Source organism: Macrobrachium rosenbergii, chromosome 11, assembly GCF_040412425.1.
Source record: "Macrobrachium rosenbergii isolate ZJJX-2024 chromosome 11, ASM4041242v1, whole genome shotgun sequence".
Lineage (NCBI taxonomy): Eukaryota > Metazoa > Arthropoda > Malacostraca > Decapoda > Palaemonidae > Macrobrachium > Macrobrachium rosenbergii.
This window is the reverse complement of record NC_089751.1, coordinates 25,938,258-25,960,455: the sequence shown is the minus strand read 5'-3', so window position 1 is coordinate 25,960,455 and position 22,198 is coordinate 25,938,258. Positions and strand designations below refer to the sequence as shown.

At 40.4% G+C, this 22,198-nt stretch overlaps 1 protein-coding gene across 4 annotated transcripts in view; it reads left to right on the top strand.

The window, feature by feature from the left end:
• mEFTu2 (mitochondrial translation elongation factor Tu 2) overlaps window positions 1-22,198 on the top strand; it is an 84,143-nt gene that overhangs the window by 46,228 nt on the left and 15,717 nt on the right. For all 4 annotated transcript variants that reach the window (XM_067111387.1, XM_067111388.1, XM_067111386.1 and 1 more), the window contains one exon: window positions 16,596-16,726. In XM_067111387.1, coding sequence (XP_066967488.1) covers window positions 16,596-16,726 — 131 coding nt within the window. The remainder of the gene's footprint in view (window positions 1-16,595; window positions 16,727-22,198) is intronic.

The following is a 22,198-nucleotide window of genomic DNA, read 5'->3' as shown; positions in this document are numbered from 1 at the left end:
TGGCTTCATTCGGGAGTGATGTTTAAAAGCAAGAGTGATGTTTAGCGTTAAAATGGCTGAAATAATGTTGTTGAGCGTAAACAAATGCCCAAACCCCTTATTTTTGTCACTTGGCTTAGCCAATACAATCTTATTATAAGAATATGTTATTATTGAATTTACTTTGTTGAATTATTTTGTTTATTTTGTAAAAGTGTTCCCTTCATGGAAAAGTGCTGTCTTGCTGTTTAGGCTGATGATTGTATAATACAAAATGTGAGTCTAGATTTAGCCCATTCTAGGCTTCCATTATCATGGCCTCATTATGCTTTATTTTTGTTCATTTCTTTTTGTATCTCTTAGCCATGAACCTTGGGGATCTGATATTTTAATTGGTACTGTTACGGTTTTTACTCAGTTAGGTTAGCCTGAGGGGTTGGCTGCAACACCATTTTCCCTCGGGGGAAGGTTAGTAGGGTTTAGGGGAAAAACAGATCTCGATCTATATACTGTGTATGAGTTTCATGTCTGTGATCTTATTCTGTACATGTGTGTTTTATGTCTGGTGCTTCCCTTTGTTTGGTTTTGACTTGGATATATTGCCTACGTCCACCCTCTCCCTGTTTCGGCTTTTCACTTAGGCTAATGTTCCTAATAAGTTAAGCTGGAATAGCGAGGGTTTACCAAGTAGCCTATCCTAGTTCAATCCTTCTTTGGGTTTTTACCAATGGTGACCGGAGTGCTCCCCCACTCCTGTTCACACTTCTTTTACCGACTATATATATGTTATTTTGTGGTTATGGAGAGTCCCCTTCTCTCCTTTTATCCTTTTTGCTCTCTCTCTCCCCTTGGTTTGTTTTCTATTAAAGTTTGTTAACTTTCCAAGGCTTGAGAGCAATTATCCTTATTTTATGTTGTAGCCTAAATCCCCTCCCTCTGCATTGATTGATTGTCCTTCGGTGTCTGAGTTGGCACTCCACCTGGACCTGGAGGTGACCAGGAGTGCTCTCCCCACTCCTGTTCACACTCCTTTTATCTTTCATTGCTCTCCTGGCCGATGGAGGTTTTGCCCTTCCTCTCTTTTTCTCTCGCTCTTGTCGTGTCCCACACAGCTTACATAGCGAGGGGATCTATTTGACAGATCTCTGGGCGCCCGGGAGTGCTGTCCCACCCCTGGTCGCTGCTTTGGGTTACCAACCTCTTGGCCTATCCTTCCCCCTTCCTTTTACGTCGACTATTTCCATTTTCTGGATCGGGTGCTTCCTAACACGTTCGCACCTCACTGTTGGGATCTCAGGGGAACGAAGGCCAGTTAGCGTTCTCCACCTAACTGTCTTCTGTTTTATTTACTAAAATTAACATGACAATGTTCCCCCTCCTTTTGCTACTACCTGTTCGGTGTTTCGTTATCTTGTTGGGCGCTCTCCTTGCTTACTGCTAACTGAGGCGGTTTTAGTGTTTAGCGGTCAGAGGCGTTTATTCCCACCGCTATCACTTCGTTCAGGATATCCTCCTCCGGGGTTTTCCTCTCTTGGCTCTGAGTGCGCCCACTTCCGAACAGTTCATAACCTTCCCACATTTTGTTCAAACATGATCGCTAATAGCAGACATAGAATGTTCCGTTGACTCTGTTTTTATGTCTATGAGTTTTGTCCTGTTAGCCCGGTTTTCTCTCCGGTTTTCTCCGGGGTTTTCCTGGTCTGACTAGGCTTTGGCTGCTACGGTACTCTGCTCCGGCATCCGTTCCAGCATGCCTTTTTCTCATACGTTTTGACTGGTTTTGTCAAGTGCAGGAATGCTCCGCTATCCTACAACAAACCAGCGGTCACGGAGTCTATAGCTCCCATTCGGTGCGCAGTCTGTTTTGGATTTATAGTTTGGCACGGAAGGTTATGAAGACGCTATGCTCTCCTCGAGCAGGCTTCTTGATGAACCCGTAGGTTTCATATATACCTGTCGGTTTCGTCTCCGCCAAACTCCGCCTCATGTGACTTATTCTTGACTCGGAAGGTTGTAAAAACGCTATGCTCTCTCCGAGCAGGCTACTTGATGAATCCGTAGGTTTTATTTACACCAGTCGGTTTATCGCCGCCAAACGCCCGCCTCCTTTGGCTTATTATTATTCGTTTGGCACCCGGCAGGTTCGTTATGCGCTATGCTCTCCCAAGCAGGCTACCTGATGAATCCGTAGGTTTCATATATACCTGTCGGTTTTACCTCCGTCAAGCTCCGCCTCATGTGGCTTATTAATAGTCACTCTTTCAACTCCGTCTCCGGGCGGGATTTCTTCTATTCTGATTAATTCGGTAGGTTTCAAATAAACCTATCGGTTCTCCGCCTCTTGTGGCTTATTAATAGTTAATCTTTCGGTGTTTGGGCTCTCTCCGGGCGAGATTCTCGGTGGATCGGTAGGTTTCATATACGCCTATCGATTTCCTCCGCCAAACTCCGTTTCGGGCGAGATTCTCGGTAAATTGGTAGGTTTCATATACACCTATCGGTTTTCCTTCGCCAAACTCCGTCTTATATAAATTATTGATAGTTGTTCCTCCGGTGTCTGGGGTTCTAATTTTTCCCCCTCCTGAGGCCGGCCGCAAGTCTCGTAACTCTTCGCCTTCAAGTTAATTGGTTTACGGAGAGTTTTCTGAAGACGCGTTGCGGCCTTCTGTCTCGTTCTCGGACCTGTGAACATCGTCCCGGAGCGATAAGTAGGTGGAATAATTGAGACAAACCTTTTCCGCTTTAGCTCGGAATTAGGTGAGGCAAACTTTTCCTTTAGGGGATTCGTTACCTTCTCATCCCTTTTCGACGGTTCCTGGTCTACCGTCCCTAAGGTGTAAAAAAAAAAAAAAAAAAAAAGTCAAAAAAAAAAAAAAAAAAAAAAAACACCCTTTTTAAACCAAGAAGACCCGCTCGGGGCCCCCTCAAGGACGTCTCGGATCTCTAATCCGGTGCCATCTCTGAGTTTGGCCTCGTCTTCTGAAAGGGACACGGCCCAAGCAAAGCAAGGCGGTTACCCCCTCCTTCCTTTGTTGAAAACTCTTTTACGGGTCTCCTTATAAGAGAGCTCGTTATGAGGGTCATTGTCAACCTATTAACTAACTATCTACGTCATGGTCCATGCCTTCCCTTTCCCAGGAGCTTAAATCCCAAGAGATTAATCTCAAGACTCATTGTCAATGGATCACCTGTTAAGTCCTGCTCCGTTCTGGAATTCTATCGTTCGGACATCTCCACCTCTTTTCCCTCCAGTCTGGGGAATCTTGGTGCCCTTCCCTTTATGCTTCCCAGCATGAAGGCACCCTCCTGTCGGGGGTGTGGGCACACGGAGGTTGGTGGAAGGGCATTTCTTCCCTTCCGGTCTGGTATCCTCTTATCCGGGTTTTACCAGACTGTCAGAACGAGCATGGCATCTGTCTGGCAGGATCCATAAGTGAGCCCTCAGCTAGGGGCTGGACACATCGTCTCCTGAGGACTCTAACGGAGTGGCAGGCGGAGAATTCCAAGTTCACGCCAGCTGTGGGTCTTACCGTGCTCTCTTTGAGAGCCCTGTTTCTACCCCTTGTGCTCCGAATGTAGCCCTCTTATCAACAGGCTTGTTTTGAAAATGTATCGCTGAGGCATTTCCGGGAGACAGATATCACAGATACATTCACAGTGAATCTTCTAACCCTGGTCTACGCTTCTAATTTATTCAGCATACAGCTCCTAAGCTTCGGAGTCAATTTTGGAAGCTGAAACAGGGTGTAAGTCAGGCTTGCCCGTTCCGCCTTGAGCTGAAAAATCTTATGAACAGTTTCACCTGGAGAATTAATCTTTTCCCCAGGTGGGCGTTGTTACGGCCCGCCCATCTGGGGCTACTATTGTTACCCAGAGCCTCCGTTCTCATGGGTGTCTACCCACGAGCAGAAACGGTCTGATCTTGCTGGGACCTGTCCTAAGTCCGGCAAGAAGTTCATGTAGTTCAAGAGCCCCCCCTGCTCAGGCGGTGGTGCAGGCTCTTCAGGTCTCTGCCCCTAGACAGCCGTCAGCTCACTCCCAGCCTCCACCTCGATGTGTGCGGGTTCAGCCAACACATCAGCCCCTTGTAACGCCCCGTGTGTCTCTGCCTCCCCACGGGAAAGAGATAGCAATGCCGGGGTTTTCTTTGCTTCATACGAAAACCTAAGGAAAAAATTTTCACTAGACATTTGGCAAGAGGCTCTGACCCTCAGGGGGTTATCATAGGAGCAGGGATGCATCCTACTCCTCTCCGAGAAATTGGGAAGGCTTTCGCTTCACGGGAGGCAATCAAGCCTCCTCCCTGTAGTATTTCTCATATGGGTGGGAGGCTGTACCATTTTGGGGCCACTGGAACTTCAGTTCCTGGGCCCAGAGTATAGTTATCAGGCCCGGGGTGGAGCTGGACTGTTGTCCCCCCCCCAATCAGGTTCAATCAGCCTCCGGCCAGAGTTCTGGGGTCTTTGTGAATGGCCTGTCAGGCTTTTTCAGTCTGCCAAGGAAGTTCCCTTCCACTGGAAAATTTTTCCGGGCGTGTCCCGTTTGTTTTCCTTATTCATGCGGCAAGTCTCGGTTGCTTACAGTCTTGTGGGTTCGGATCCTACTGCGCCGTGGAGCCGTAACCACCTCTATAGACCTTTCCGACGCTTCCTTTCACATCTTGGTTGCAGAAAGGTCCTATCCCTTCTTGGGATTCAGACTCGGGAGCAGGCGTACCCCTTCAGGTTCATGCCCTCCTCAATGCGGCTCCAGAGTCTTTGCCAGTTTGAACAATACCGTAGTTCAACAGCTCCGGTATTAGGAGGCTATGCTAGCTGCATATCTAGTTGCCTGGCTCATTTGGGCACCCAGCGTCGGGAATTGCCTGAGGCGCGGTCATTATAATCGGTTTCTAGAGTCTTTGGGCTTCTAAGTAACCAGGAAGGAATCCCACCTGATTCAGGAGGGTAGCCTTCCGTAGTTATGAATCCAGTGGAAGTGGAAAGAGATAGCAAGGGCATCTTATCATTTCATCATCTCAAGCATACCTCTCCCCGTGCCCAAGAAAAGGTCCTGGGTTTTCTCCAGTTTGCTTCAGTGACGGTTCTCCTTCTGAAGTCAAAGCTGGAGTTTATGACCGGGGTATGGTGGAGTCAGGGACGTGTCTCCTTGATTCCTCCTGCTTGAATAGTGGCCTCCGGCCTTGCACAACTGTCAAGTGCTTACCGAAGTCAGTTCCTCTCCAGCTTTCCCCTCCGGCCTCAGTATTCCACACCGTCACCTCTCTGGGCGGGTGAGGTGGATATTTTTTGGCCCAATGGAGTACATGGTACTTAGTCGGTCACGTTCGACAGTTCCATATCAACGCTTTGGAGGGCTGTGACAGTCTTCCTGTCCTTGGAAACTCTTCCCCCAAGAGGTTTCCTTTTAGGCTGGTTCTGAACAAACAGCAATAGTGCGCTGCGTAAACAAGTGGTTTTGGACTCGAATTGCTCCGTTCAGGTTATGGTTCATTCTTCTCCATAACCAACAGACGCAGGTGCCTCTGTCTACCACCCTTCTCGTAGGGGTCCAAAAGGTCACTGCTTTTCCCTATCCAGGGCCTCCCCCCTGGTGTCGGAATAGTCCTTAGGCGGAGCATCATTCAGGTAGTCTTGTGACCTTTTCCTGGGCCTGGAAGTAGGTCTGTTTGCAACCCAATTCAGCCACAAACTATCAAGCTGTCCCGTCTGGTATAAACTCAGCCTGCGTCAGCCCCCTCAAACTCTGATGTCCTGGCTTTGTGGTCTTTGTGAATCTTACAGTTTGAGGAGGAAACTGATATTGGTCCTGTTATTACTGTTTTCCTGAAATCAGTTAAGGGATCCTACTCTACTGCAGTATGGTTCTGCAGTTAAGTAACTAGCACTCTTCACATAGTTTTCGAAGCTATAGTACTGATGCGCCGCATTGGCCTCGAGGAAAGTGTTTTGTTGGAACCAGACTCACAGGCCCTTAACTTTCATCCCTAAGGTCTGTGTTCGTCTAAGAACAGTACTCCGTCCACATTCGGTTTCCTGGTCTTTGAGTAATGTATCGGAGTTAGCTTGGTAACCAACAATCATCTTGTTCTTATCTTTCCTTGTTAAGGAAGTCCCAAAAATTTTTAATCAGCTTAGCTTCTAGTGTTAGTTTTCCTGTACTGTCTGCCCTGTCTGGCGGAACCAATCAGTTTGGTTTGTCTGGCGGAACCAATCAGTTTGGTTTCCCTCTTCAGGGTAGTGTTGTGAATTCCTCACCCTAACTTTCTATCTACATTGAAGGTCCTCATTTTCGGTGGTCACCTTGGAAAGTACTCCCCTTTACAAGGTCTGTTTCTGTGTCCAGTTTTCTCCTTGCAGGCTTTTTAGACAGGACCTCGCTAATTTTGTCAGGTCCTCTCCTTTAAAAAAGGGGGGGCACTGTCATTGGGTCTGCTATTAGGCAGGAAGTATTTTCTTAATACAGGCCTATTCAGGTGCTATTCTAAGCTCATGATCTTAGACGGTGACCACTTACATTATTTTCATTACATGAACTTAGAGGACCTTACTTATGTTCAGGTAGAATTCTCCTAGTTTTCAACGTTTCTATTTAAGTCTTTAATAGCATAAGAATGATGTTTATTTCTCTGTTATTATTTCACCGGGTGACACGGGACCCCGATCCAGAAAAAGGATTTTGACAAAGGAAAATCTATTTCTGGAGAGGCCCGTGTCACCCGGGTGACCCACCCTGTTTTTCATTCTCTCCCTCCCTTGATAAACTTCATTCTAGTGAGGTGGGTGCTAACATGGAATGCGGCTAGTGTTGCCTTGTATACAGTCCATGAGTAGTGCATGGGCTTGTATCGGCACCCTCTCGTTGGGACTTTTGACATTGGGAATCTCTATAGGATAGGGTTCCGTGTTTTTGTAGTTCACCCTTTTCCATACACGACTCCATCTAGTGGAGCTCGCTCTGGGGGTAGTAACTCCAGCATTTCATTTAGCTTTCTCTGGTATCTAGCAACGGAATTACCTAGAAATAAGTGCTGAATGGACTATTTCACCGGGTGACACGGGCCCCTCTCCAGAAATAGATTTTTCCTTTGTCAAAATCCTTTATATATATGTGTGTGTGTGTGTGTGTGTGTATATGTATACATACAAAATGTATACTGTATATATATATACACTCACATCAAATGGGAAGGTGGACAGGAATACTCTTGAAAAGTCCTTTGATTACATGTTTATTCCCAGTGTTTCATAATCCATGATTACATCATCAGGGGCTCTAGAGTTGAAAAACAAAAAACATTGACAATAAAAATTACAGAAAAAATATATAAGGCAAAGTCAGAACATAAACAGCAATCGACTTAAAAGTGAAATTTTACACAAAGGACACCGAGGAACAGGAAAAACACTGAGAAATTAATTAAAACAAATAGAACATACAAAAGACAAGAAAAAAATTATATTTAAAATATTAATATTTTAAAACTAAAATTTTAAATCACATTAAGAAATAAATAAATAAATAAAAGTGACTAAGGGTATGTAGCCAACCGTAGTCACTTTTATTTATTTATTTATTTATTTATTTATTTGTTTTCTTAGTGTGATTTTAAATTTTAGTGTTTTAAAATATAAATTTTTTAAATATTTTTTTTTACTTGTCTTTTATATGTTCTATTTGTTTTAATTAATGAGTGTTTTGCCTGTTCCTTGGTGTCATTTTTTATGTTCTAACTTTAACTTGTATATTTTTTCTGTAATCTGTATTGTCATTGCTTTTTGTTTTTTAATTCTAGAACCCCTGATGATGTAATCATGGATTATGAAAAGTTGGGAATAAACATGTAATCAAATGGCTTTTCAAGAGCATTCCTGTCCACCTTCCCATTTGATGTCTGTATTTGGGCATTCCTGTCCCTTGCTCATTGGTATATATACAGGCAGTCCCCAGTTATCGGTGGGGGTTCCGTTCCGACAGCGTGACGATAAGCAAAAATCGCTGAGATACGAATTTAGCAAAACTACTGGGTAGTCATTGATCTCCAGTCTTGACCTTGGCAGACACAGCCTTTTCATTTCCGACACTCATCACCGGTTTCCACATAGATTGTTGCATTTTCTTGAAAGCATAACACCTGCTTTTTACTTGACCCCTTTTTTTTTTTTTTTTACAAAAGAAACAGACCACATCCTTCCCAGAATTATTCACTTTATTCCTGTAAAAGATATTATCATTCCTGGAAGAAATATTATTATTCCTGAAAGAAACATTATTATTAGGATTATTACTTTGTTGCATGTGGTGACTCTTACTGCCATAATTATCCCTACTAGCATTTTCTCTATAATTACCATGGCTGGTATTACTCCAGTTCAACCTTCCCTCGGGCATAACATTCTGGAACTCTACTTTATGCAATAACACATATTCATCACTGGTTACAGCCACCTCCTGCAGCTTATCCATTTTTAATTCTTCCAAATGGGTTTTTAATTTATTTGGGACACAATGCTTGAATTCTTCAATTAACACTAATTCCTTTAACTTGTCAAAGCTATCCACCTCTCTTGACTTAAACTAGTCCTCAGCAAACTGTTGTTTCGCCCTGGCAAACTCTACAAAAGTCTGATCACTAACTCATACGCCTTCAATATAGTAGCCTTAGCATTTTCATAATCTGAGGCCAAATTTTCATCTAAGATTACATAAACCTTCTAGGCTTTCCCAACAAATTTACTTTGTACCAACGTGGTCCAGTGTTCCTCTGGCCACTGCAACCTAGCAACCATCATTTCAAAAGAGACAAAGAACTCCGCCACGTGTGACTCTTGGAATGTGGGAACAAACTTCAAAGCCTGTACCAAATTGATTACTGGACCAGCAGTGACACCAGGGGAAGACGACGAGGGAGAAGACGGGTTAGCCAACCATTTTTCTCTTTTGAATTACCTTTCTTTCTCTCTCTCTCTCTCATTTGCCCTAAATTTTTCCATTTCAAATTCCAAAGTCTGCAATTGAATTTGTTTCTCCAGCAAGTCTACAGTTACTGCAGATTTCACCTCATCATCCTCTGGCTTTACAGACTTAATCCCTTCATAAATTGTTAACAGTAATAAACCCTTTTTCATAGAGGGGTCACATTCAGTCTTCAGATAGTTAGCAACCGTATTCAACTCATCCTTATTTAGATTCACCAACCTCTCTTGCCAGCCCTCACCACTAATTACATCCAAAATAGCCACAGTCTCCATTTTGAACCGACAACTTCCAATACAAAATATGAAAAACCTAAAGAGGTGTTAGACCTCTGCCAAGTACCCTCACGGTTAACACTGCACACTGAGAACACCCAAACAGGATTGAAAATCCTGGCTATAAGGTCACCAAATAAGTCAGGACCCTTCTCTAAGGGCTATCATACATATACTAGAGTATGCGGAAGAACAATGAATTTCAGCAGGTGCTCTCCAAAGTTAAAGTCACGATAGGTGAGATAATAGTCATTGTGCAAATATTAACAGAGAGGGATACAAATACCAAAAGTAAAAATATTATAGTGTATTTACAAACACAATAAAGATAAGAAATGATTGCTGGAACCACTACAGATACATCATGAATAACATTCACATAATAAACAATGAATACAATAATAATAATTTGAGCAAAACACCCACACTATTAATTAAAGAAACCAAAAACATACATTCTCAAAAATAAGGGGGTCCCGAAAGAAAGGAGAAAATAATGGCCAGAATGAAGCCTAACAATTAACAAAACTAAGATGCCCTAACAAATATAAAGTGGCAACTAAGAGTTTTAATCTCCACAAAGATCCTTATATGAGAAACTGCCTTTTGATCCAATGGGACATAACAGAGTAAGGCAAGGCGGGAAGGGGGTCCCCCACAACACTTCAAAGGCCGAATGTGAGTCAAAGAAGCGGGAAGGTATTCCCCACTGTACTTCAAAGCCTGCAGACTAAAGGCCTGACCTCCACATGAAAGGTCCACGTCTCTCCAATGTCACCAAACTTAAATAAAGGACTTATACCTGCTCACAGCGAGGTCCCCTAGGCAGATACGGACCCAAGGCTACAGCAAGGTGAGGCAGCAGCGTTGCAATCAGCTATCACTGCTAGAGTAAAGCGAATCCTTGCAGAATATAGGAGCAAGCTTGCTGTAATCCAAATGTCATACCAGCACAAAGGCCAGAACTAGACTGCTCAACTAGGGCACAGGGACTTCCAAATACACCTCAGAATACTCCAAGGAAACTGAAAACAGGACTCTGAGAAAAAACAGGCGAAGGATCAAAACAGGAATGGAAACTCAAAATAACGTGGAGAAAGAAAACTTAAAACCCTGATGGGGATACTAAAATAAATAGCAAAATAGGGTAAACCAAAGATAATAAAAAAAAGAGCAAAGTTCTAACAAGAACCAACAGAATATGTGTCTCTTCTGGAGGTTTGAGTTTTTTGAGAGACAAAAAGACAGCTATCAGTTCCAGGAAATTGATATGACACTTCCTCAGAGAAGCTGACCACCTCCCCGCCACCAGACAATCCTCCCAATGTCCTCCCCACCCTGTCAACGAGGCATATGTGTGTATTGTCACTCTTACAGGTAGAGGTGTCAAGGTGGCCTGTTTTGCCAAAGATTCCTTCTAGGTCCAAGGCCGAAGTATCTCCCCAACTTTATGATTCTTTTGGTGAGATCGGTCTCACATCTTTTTTTCACGCGTGCAATAGCCAAAATTTGTTCATGTTTTTCAGTTGCAATCTGAGTATTGTATCTATTACTGATGCAAACTGCAGCAGACTCATCATGAGTTCTATTTGTCGTCTGGAAACTCTGGGCTGTCCCAGGAACCTTTTGAGGTTTTTCCTTATTCTGTTCTGAGTTTTGATAGGGAGAGACAACTGGCCCTGAAGAGTATCCCAACACAGTCCCAGCCGCTGAAAGCGTCTGCTGGGCATGAGGTGGGATTTTTTCCAATTTATTATAAAACCTTTTGACTGTGGTCTTTTGACCACTGCTCTTAGGTTTTTCAAGCACTCTTTTCTTGTGGACCCCCAGATTAACCAGTTGTCTAGGTAAGCTATTAGTTGTATTCCTTCTTTCCTGAGTTTCCGGAAAACTACATTTGCTAATTTTGTCAAAATTATTGGGGCAATGTTTAGCCCAAAAGGCATGACTTTGAACCTGTACGTATCTTTCCCTATCTGGAGCCCTAAGAAGAGGTGGAAGGGAGCGGTGATAGGAATGTGCCAGTATGCATCTTTCAGATCTATAGAAACTGTCCAGGTCCCGTTTGGAATGACTGAACGTAATTGGGCAACAGTAGTCATCTGAAACTTTTGGCAAACAATGTACTTGTTCAATGTTGATAGGTTGAGGATCACTCTTTGTTTGGAGGAATCCTTTTTGGGAACACTGAAGAGATGTGCTTGGTGGCAAATATACACCTTCTGCACATAATCTTCCAGAGAGGGGTCTGGTTCTTGAAAGAACCCCTTTAAAAGTTGGAGGGGATGAGACCATTTCCATTCCAGCCCATTGAGAACAATGCTGTGACCCCAAGGAGAAGACTTCCATTCCCTGTGGTGTCTTTGAAGCCGACCCCCGACCAAACAGTTCCTGTTGGTATCCCCCTCTTCCTCTACCTTTTCCCTCGATAGTCATTCCAGGCATTGCTTTTCCTTTTCCTTTATATGACGGATTTTGGACCTTGTGAAAAGGATGTCCTTGCTCATGTGGTTGTTGCTGTCCCTTTGAAGGGGGTTGTCTCTTCTGACCACCTACCTGTTTATGAGGAAAATTTTTGGAGGTGACTGTGAGCTTTTATGATTTTTGATCAAAGCGAGCCTTGTTTGGATTTGGTAAAGGGAAATTCCAGGTTTTTTGTTTCCTGAATTTTCCTTTTTCCCAGAAGAGCGTACACTGTACAATGTTGTTGGCAAGCTTGCTCTTTGAGTTGAGTTACAACAGAATCCTCAAACAGGTCCATACAGAAGTGGTTAGATTGTAATAAAGCAGTCACATTGGGAAGTGACTTGTTGGAGCCATTCCAATCTTTCCATTTGCGCTTTTATGCGCTAGTCTAAAAAGTCATAGAGTGCTTCCTATAGGATTCTCATAAGACTTTTAGCCACAACAGCAAAAATTGTCCTAGAATCTTCATGAAGCCTTTTGGTGACAAGTTCTAGCAGAGTGGAAGAGGTTAAGATACTAAGGAGATGAGTCCTAGCACGGAATTCTGATGAAGCTGTCTCATCTGAGATTCTTCTCATAGGGGTCCCAGATTGCTTAATAGCCACATCTGAGGGAAGCTTTTGCCTTTCAAAAGGGAGTTGAAGCCTTGCCCATTCCTTGGTGGATTTTTTTGAAATTGGGAGGACTTTAGCAAATGGTTTTAGTTCTGTCATTGGCTCCCATTTTGTAGTTACTATGTAATTCTGAAAGCCTGCCTTCACATGGTTAATTATTTTAAAAGTGAAGGGACTGAAGGCTGGGGGTACTTGGTTTGATTTTATTCATAATGGGAGTATAGATCCACCTTCCGTTGACCTGGTAAAGGGCATCATTTATAGCTTTCAGTGCTTTATCCCCACATAAGAGGTTGAATGCTGCCCTGTCTCTCATTGGGCGAGTCAGTAGAGTTGTGCGCTAGCACTCGCTAGGCCCGAGTTCGAGTCTCCAGCCGGCTAAAGAAGAATGAGAGGAATTTATTTCTGGTGATAGAAATTCATTTCTTGCTATAATGTGGTTCGGATTCCACAATAAGCTGTAGGTCCCGTTGCTAAGTAACCAACTGGTTCTTATCCACGTAAATAAGTCTAATCCTTCGGGCCAGCCCTAGGAGAGCTGTTAATCAGCTCAGCGGTCTGGTAAAACTAAGATATACTTAACTTTTCTGTCTCTCAACTCCACATGTACAACTTTGATCATGGTTTTTCTCTCATTAATTAGATACTTACCATCAGGAGAGGAAATGCACATTGAAGCATCTCACCAAGGATTATCAGTATCATCAGGGGAGAATATTGGAGCCCCTGTTATGTTTTGATCTGAAGTTTTGTAGTTCAAACTGGCTGTTTTGTTGGTTCCAGTTGGAATTCTAATCTTGGACCTAGTTTGGTCAGAATTTGTTTCCACTCTCCCTTTTCGGTTGCAGGATGCAATACTTTTATACTTTGGAGTGTACATCACTGACTTGGAGTGTACATCACTGACTTGATTTCTTTAATTTCCTGCTTAGGATGATGCAATATGCCCATTATATATGGCCGTTCTGTGGTAAGGGCATTTTGATGTTACTCATAACTTCCTTACGGAATTGATCAAATGCTGCAAACTGTTTATCCCCTTTTTGGGGAGCTTGCATAATCTGACTGAGCATCCACAGCTGAACTGTGACTGCCTGTTACCCTAGGGGCAGAGGTCCTGGATGAGTTACTATACCCCTCCGAAAATGTCAGTTCAATTGGGGTTAAGTGGATCCTTATATCCCTTTTGGGGAAAGGATCCTGATCAGCCTCTGAAAGCTGCATGGGGGATTGAATTCCTTCTGGAAATTTTTCCCATGGCTAGCTGAAGGTTGTGTCCCTGATCCATCTGGGTACAGCAAGGCCATTTCGGTAGCAATATCATCTTCATTTGTAAGAAAAATCACCTCCAAGTGGAACTTCCTTTATTTCCTCTGCAATGGAGGTATTGGGGACTAATGTTACTGGGTTTTGGTCCAAACAGATCTTCTGAGAAGGGGTTAGATATCTGCAGCCGGAGTTCTGCCGGAAAGATAGAGCCTCCCCCTTCGTCCCCCTTGCTGAACCCTAGGACCCATCATGACAGCTTAAAACAAGCTGATTTGTCCTTAAAACTTGCTGCCAAGAGGACACTACAAATTTTGCACATATCTGGCAACCAAGCAAATTTGTCTTGTTTTTTACAAGGACTATGCTCATGGCAGGTGGTATGGTTACTACCTAATCCAGGTTATTTAAGTTACCTTTAGGCTATGTAATCCGAGGTTATAGGCTACAGACAACATCACTATAGTCTAAATTATTCTCACTGAATTTGTTAGGCTACTGCCTAGGCTATTGTAGACATTGTTATCTGAAAGGATTATCTAAATTAATAATAAATTGTGAAACATTTCTTTAGTTAAAACTCCTAAATAGAATTATCAGTTCTTCAAATTTATTCGCTTTTCACAAATAACAAAGAGATTGTGAGAGAGCACCGACCATGTGCTCACAAAGCAAAGTCCGGTATCCTGCTTCCGTACACAAACTAAACACCTTTTCCACAGTTTAAACTAACAAATTTTTAACTGAAGCTTAAAAATAAGCACTTAACTTTCAAGTTTAGATGTTTCAATGATCCTCGCTGATGAAAAAATTTAGAATCGAAGCGATTTTGTGAGGAGCACTGACTTGCCATACACATTTCGTTGGCTAGAAGAGGGTAATGGATTCTGGTCTTTTGCCTGCCCGGTCAAAAACAAGATGGCGGACGTGCATTCGCAATAGTCACTTCTTCCAGCTATTGATGTTAGAAAACTGGGTTTAGCTTCGCTGAAGATAAGGGAAAATGCCCTCTTATCTTTGAGTCCATCATCACGTGTCATAGTGTTTTCATTACGACACAATACCCGGCTACAAGACCAGGCTAAAAGATATTTCTTTGATATTGTAAGAGGTGCAAAAAAAACGAGCAGGTAAAAGAGAACTGCTGCTTTATTTCAGATCCAGGCAGTTTATATAGCGGCAGACTGGCGCCGTGCCGCGAAAGACAATGAGATTGTGTGTGACCTGAGGTCGATAATAATTAACAATAATATACAGAGCAAGTACACTTTACAATATAAAAACAGACAGAATTCCAATATGGATATAATCTTGATGCCTGTGAATGAAGAAATACGAGATACACAATTGACGACAGGTGAGCAAATACATACATAGTTTAAATGAATGAAATCGTGACCGCTTAAGTGACCAATTGAAAACTTGCTCAGCGGAGACTTAGCGAATGACACGTTCGATGGAGACTCCGCTGACGGCTCTGTAGGTGACTTTACAATATTAGGCTAGTCACCATAGGCGGTAACTCCTTGAGGACGAAACAAGCGACTACGCTATAAAAAAAAATATATTTAGTCACGAAAATAAACTGAAAATAGAGTAATTAGTGAATATTGCTCTACAAAAAGTCTGCGAATTACCAAATTTTCTGCAATTTATTGAAAAATGTGTTACACAGAAAAGTCCTCGAATAACTGCACTGCAATGTAGCAGGGGTCCACTGTACTTCAAAAATATGCTGTATTTAAGATGTGCCTAAGGGATCTCTTGTCAATGTCAGTGTGAAACCAAAACAAAGTTAGTTATAAAATATTGAAAAGGGTTTGAAATCAGAAAATAGAAATCCAAGCAAAATTCAAAATGCATAATATAGATTTAAAGTGTACTGTACCAGGATCTGTATCAAGGGCCTCAGGTGAAATGCTAGTTAACTTCAAGGTTTCATGAACTGTTCTGCCCACTCATACTTTGCTATAATGTTTTAAAATTTGGATGCCAGTCATCTTGTAGGTTTTACTACCTTTGGGCAATAGCTAGTAAATTTTTTTTTATAGTAATTTAAATTTATTATTGCATGTGCTTTACTGGTTGTTTTTGGTCCAGTTTTTACCTTTCAGTTTGGTTTGTATATTTTTATATTTTTTAGCAGGATTATACAAAAAGTTATATTGTAGATAACTTTTCGTGAAAATTTTACCATAGGTGCGTATCGTGACTGGCAACAAGTGAATAGGTTTGGGGAGAGATAGGAATGGTAGTATAAGTAAGAAGGGACCTTCTGGGGTGGACTGCACAACCTATAACTGCAAGAAATTGAAACCTCAAACAATTACCTTAGGATTTTGTGAACAAATTTCTTAGTTACCCACAAGTTGGTCATATTTATATTCAAATTGTTTGATTATTAGCAAGATTCTGTAGATTTTTTAAAATACAAAACTTGCCTAAGAAGGACCTGATGGCAGGCAACAAGTTTTATTTCGGTAGAGGTAGGAATTTAACTTTCGAAAAGATTGAATCTTTTTTGTTGGGGGGGGTGATCCAATGAGGTTTATGGTCTTCAAAACTATTAAATACAGTTAAAGTTTGTGCCAAAATTTTGAGTAGATCTTTTACCTTTACAGTGAACCCCCCGTATTCGTTGGGGATGGGTACCACACCCCCCTGTGATTAGCTAAAATCCGCGAATACATAAAACCCCTCTAAAAACACTTAGAACTGCCCATTTTGATAGTTTAAACACAAGAAAAACCCTGTAAAAATGCTTATACCTGAGTATTTTAATAGTTTTATCATCACAAAAAGCGCATTTATTCATGAAAATTATCTGAAAATACAGTAATTAGTGAATGTTTCACAGTGAAAAATACCGCGAATGGGCGAATTTTCCGCAAATAATGGGTAGATATGTTCCATAGAGAAACCCGTGAATGCGTGAGTCCGCGAATCGTGAGAACGCGAATACGGGGGGTTTACTGTATTTTGGATATAATTATAATGTTAAAGAACTTTTTGTTTGCAGGTTTTCAAAAAGTCTGTTCCAAAAGTTGAAGCTGGAGATCACATAGGTGTCCTTCTCCGAGGTGTGAAAATTGATGTTCTTAGCCGAGGTATGAGTTTGTGTGCTCCTGGTTCCATCACACCTTGTAACAGGTAAGAGATAAAATACTGCTCACATTTGTCTCATTGTGGATTGTTTTTGATTGCACTATGTCTCATTTCTCTTCCCTTCATGTCAGCTCAAGTACAATTCAGATTATTACTCTTGTGCTATGTTGAAAGGTGACTTTTTCAGTGCAATTATTTTGGCCAGTAGTAACCCACAAAATCACTATTTATTGAAAAATGTGTTACACTATTACTTTTTTCTTCTTTATATTGTATTGGAAAAGAAAGTATTTAAATTGTGGTGTATATTTGGCTGAAATTTACAAAAAATCTGTGCTTGAAATTGTGCTTCAACACAGTAAACCCACATTGTGTATATTGAGTGATGGTGAGGTACTTTTAGAGGGTCTTCTTTTAGATGATTGTAAGACAATGTTATTTCAGTTTTTCTTTTACCTTGTCTGCATCACAACTTCAGTAAGTTCCTTATATAAGAATCACCATTCTTTGTGTATTTAACAGTATACTAGCACTACAGTATATTTGCTGACCTTCCTCTTAACACTCATTTATTCACATTTCCCTCAGCTACACTGCATCGTCAAATGCACTTGTAGCAGTTTGACAGGTAACTGCTCTTAAGTGTACAGATATTGTTTAATGTGCATTTAACAATAAGGAATTGTTCAGATGACTTGGGCAGAATTATGCATGAGTACTTTACAGATAACCACTGGTTTTTGCAGGCTGTCCAAGAGCAAGATGTGGTTTCTTTCCTCTTTGGAACAGTGTTAATCAATTGAAGAGGTATGGAGCAAGAGCAGTGGTTCATTTCAGCAATCATTGGGAATAAATCATACAATCAGTACTAGATTTATTTGCTAATAGTTTTATTTACGAAACCTACAGTTAGCATAGGTCAACACTGAATACCTGTAGACAATACCTATAGTCAATATTCATTCCTTATCATTTAGCTTTTGATGATCATCATGCGTACACTAACCTAACCATACTTTCTTTATAAATTATGCCTACAACAGTCTTATTACAACTTTAGTAATATGAACAGGTCACAACAAATGTAAACAGCGCACATCAAGACCAAGTTGATTGGGATTCTCTGAAAACTGTAAAGTTGTTTAGGGAATTCCAACATTGTCCTGCTTCCAAAACATGTATTTCCAGTCAAGAACAACAGAACACTAGTATCCAGTTTCTTCATATTCTTTGCATATACACACACAAACCAGCTGTGTCAAGTTTTGTTGCACAGTGCATTTAGGTTAGAAGAATTTGTAACAGTGTTGATACCGATTTCTCCCATATGGTAGTTGCCAATTTTGCACAAGCCCTGATGAGTGTCACTGTGCGCTTTCCACTTTCTTTCAATTGCTATTTGCCATACTAGTTGAACTTTATTAAAAATACTATAGACACCAGACACTATGAAAAATACTATAGACACCAGACTGCACACAAAGTTCACCAACAGCTTTCAACATATCTCTTATTGGGTACTTACAACACTTGTTTACTTTTTAAAGTCTTGACTAAAAACACTTTAAAGACAGGCCAGCTAAATGTATTGTTGGGGTGGTCTCTCACCACAGCAGGCCTCTGGTGAGATGGAGGCACTAATAATGTTAATGGGAGAGAGAACAATGACTGATAATGTGAAAAAAACATTAATATTCAATAAAAGAAAATTAACAGTCAGTAATTTATGTTACCAATTTCATATATACAATCCAAAATAGCCAATATATGGCCACCACAAAGAACCTGTGGTGGAATAGGGCCAGCTTAAACTAAAAGAAGAAGCACTGTTCAGCAACCCAGAATAAATGTATGTGTGTGTGTGTGCACATTATGTGTGGAGTCGAGGGTAGTGTGCTGATTGTATGCTATTTCAGCATAGCCCTTGCATTTTCACAATGAAAGGTGCTGTGGCCATCCCCTGTGTGCTGCTGAGACTTTTTTCCTTTTGTGCTGTATTTCTGTGCTGATGGAGCCATTGCCTACCAAGGGGTGAAGGACGATTCTTATCGTCTAGACAGAGCTTGAAATTCTAAATACAGCTTGAGAAGAAAGAATTGGCCCATGACCCATACTAAGTTCCCCTACGTGTTTCACCCTTAATAAGTTCCCCTTCATGTTCCACCCTTAAGTTCCCTTTCATTTTCCACCCTAAACAAGTTCCCCCTTCATGTTACACCCTTAACCCTTAAACGCCGAGCCTCTATTTACAAAAACGTCTCCGTATGCGCGACGTTCGGGAGTTAGCGCCTGAAGCGGAAAAAAGTTTTTTCAAAATATCACAGCACGCTTAGTTTTTAAGATTAAGAGTTCATTTTTGGCTCCTTTTTTTTGTCATTGCCTGAAGTTTAGTATGCAACCGTCAGAAATGAAAAAAAATATCATTATCATATATAAATATTGAAATATATGACAGCGCAAAAAATATTTTTCATATATAATTTTATACAGATCGCGCTGTGAGCAAAACGGTTAAAGCTAACAGATTATTTTTTTTTCTTTGTGTTGTACACTAAATTGCGATGATTTTGGTATATAACAAATTGTAAAACGATCAAAGCAACACAGAGAAAATATTATCACAATATGATGCATGAATCCAGAATGTAGCGGACGTAAAAAAATTTTTTCAAAAATTCACCATAAATCGAAATATTGTGCTAGAGACTTCCCGTTTGTTGAAAAATGAAGCTAATTGATTGAATATTACTAGACTGTAAGTGTTTTAGCTTACAATTGCAGTTTTCGACCATTTTGGTTGAGTTAAAGTTGACCGAAGGTCGAATTTTTTCTATTTATCGTAATTTATATGAAAATATTTCAAAACTGATAAAAGCTACAACCATGAGTTATTTTCTGTTGTATTCTACATGAAATTGCGCACATTTTCATATATAAAAGTTTATGTAACGAATAATATAAAACGGTGCAAACATTACGACAACGTGACGAAAGAATTTCTGAGATGTTCGGCCGAGTTACCGCGCGGACATAAGGAAAATGTTTTTTTCAAAAATTCACCATAAATCGAAATATTGTGCTAGAGACTTCCAATTTATTGCAAAATAAAGGTAAATGATTGAATATTACTAGAATGTAAGAGTTTTAGCTTACAATTGCGTTTTTCGACCATTTCGGTCGAGTTAAAGTTGACCGAAGGTTGAAATTTTGGCAGTTATCGTGATTTATGTGAAATATTTCAAAAGTGATAAAAGCTACAACCATGAATTATTTTCTGTTGTATTCTACATGAAATTGCGCACATTTTCATATATAAAAGTTTATGTAACGACTAATGTAAAACGATGCAAACATTACGACAACGAGGCGAAAGAATTTCTGAGATGTTGGCCGAGTTACGCAAGGCAGGCGTAAGGAAAAAGTTTTTTTTTTTTCAGAAATTCACCATAAATCGAAATATTGTGCTAGAGACTTCCAGTTTGTTGAAAAATGAAGGTACATGATTGAATATTACTAGAATGTAAGAGTTTTAGCTTATAATTGCGTTTTTTTACCATTTTGGTCGAGTTAAAGTTGACCGAAGGTTGAAATTTTGGCAGTTATTGTGATTTATATGAAAATATTTCGAAACTGAAAAAAGCTATAACCATGAGTTATTTTCTGTTGTATTCTACATGAAATTGCACACATTTCCATATATAAAACTTTATGTAATGACTAATATAAAACGGTGCAAACATTACGACAACGTGACTAAAGAATTTCTGCGCGGACGTAAGGAAAAAGTTTTTTCAAAATTCATCATAAATCGAAATATTGTGCTAGAGACTTCCAATTTGTTGCAAAATGAAGGTAAATGATTGAATATTAATAGAATGTAAGAGTTTTAGCTTACAATAGGGTTTTTCGACCATTTCGGTCGAGTCAAAGTTGACCGAAGGTTGAAATTTTAGCAGTTATCGAGATTTATATGAAAATATTTCCAAACTGATAAAAAGCTACAACCATGGGTTGTATTTTGTTGTATTTTACATGAAATTGCGCACATTTTCATATATAAAACTTTATGTAACGGCTAATATAAAACAGTGCAAAAATTACGACAAAATGACGAAAGAATTTCTGAAATTTTCGGCCGAGTTAGCACAAGAGCGTAAGGAGAAAGTTTTTTCAAAAATTCACCATAAATCGAAATATTGTGCTAGAGACTTCCAATTTGTTGCAAAATGAAGGTAAATGATTGAATATTAATAGAATGTAAGAGTTTTAGCTTACAATAGGGTTTTTTGACCATTTCGGTCGAGTCAAAGTTGACCGAAGGTTGAAATTTTGGCAGTTATCGAGATTTATATGAAAATATTTCCAAACTGATAAAAGCTACAACCATGGGTTGTATTTTGTTGTATTTTACATGAAATTGCGCACATTTTCATATATAAAACTTTATGTAACGGCTAATATAAAACAGTGCAAAAATTACGACAAAATGACGAAAGAATTTCTGAAATTTTCGGCCGAGTTACAGCGCGGACGTAAGGAGAAAGTTTTTTCAAAAATTCACCATAAATCGAAATATTGTGCTAGAGACTTCCAATTTGTTGCAAAATGAAGGAAAATGATTGAATATTACTAGAATGTAAGAGTTTTAGCTTACAATTGCGTTTTTCGACCATTTCGGTCGAGTCAAAGTTGACCGAAGGTTGAAATTTTCTGTAGTCGACGTACGTTACGTCCACTTGGCACCCAACAGACAATTTTAGTCGACGTATGATACATCCAGTAGGCGTTTAAGGGTTAATAAGTTTCCCTTTCATGTTCCACCCTTAGTAAGTTCCCCTTCATTTTCCACCCTTAATAAGTTCCCCCTTCGTGTTCCAACCTTAAAATGTTCCCCCTTCATTTTCCACTCTTAATAAGTTCCCCCTTGATGCTCCACCCTTAATAAGTCATATGAAACTGATCCTTGCATATAAGGTCATATGAAACTAATCATTGCACGCAGGGTCATATGAAACTAATCCTTGTACACAAGGTCATTTGAAACTAATCCTTGCACACAAGGTCATGTGAAACTAATCCTTATACACAAGGTCATATGGAACTAATCCTTACACACAAGGTCATATGGAACTAAATCTTGCATATAAGGTCATATGAACTATCCTTGCACAGATCATATGAAACTAATCCTTGCATATAAAGTCAAATTAAACTAATCCTTGCACACAAGGTTATGTGAAACTAATCCTTGCATACAAGGTCATATGAGACTAATGTTTGCACACAAGGTCATATGAAATTAATCGTTATACACAAGGTCATATGAAACTAATCCTTGTACACAAGGTCATATGAAACTAATCCTTGTACATAAGGTCATATGAAACTAATCCTTGCGTGAAGGTGGTGGATGCCTTTTAATGCATTCTAATCAGACAGCAACACAATAAATTTCCAGTGCCATGTCTATACAGGGATTGTGGACAGTGAAAAGTCCAGTTGAAACATATGGGCAGT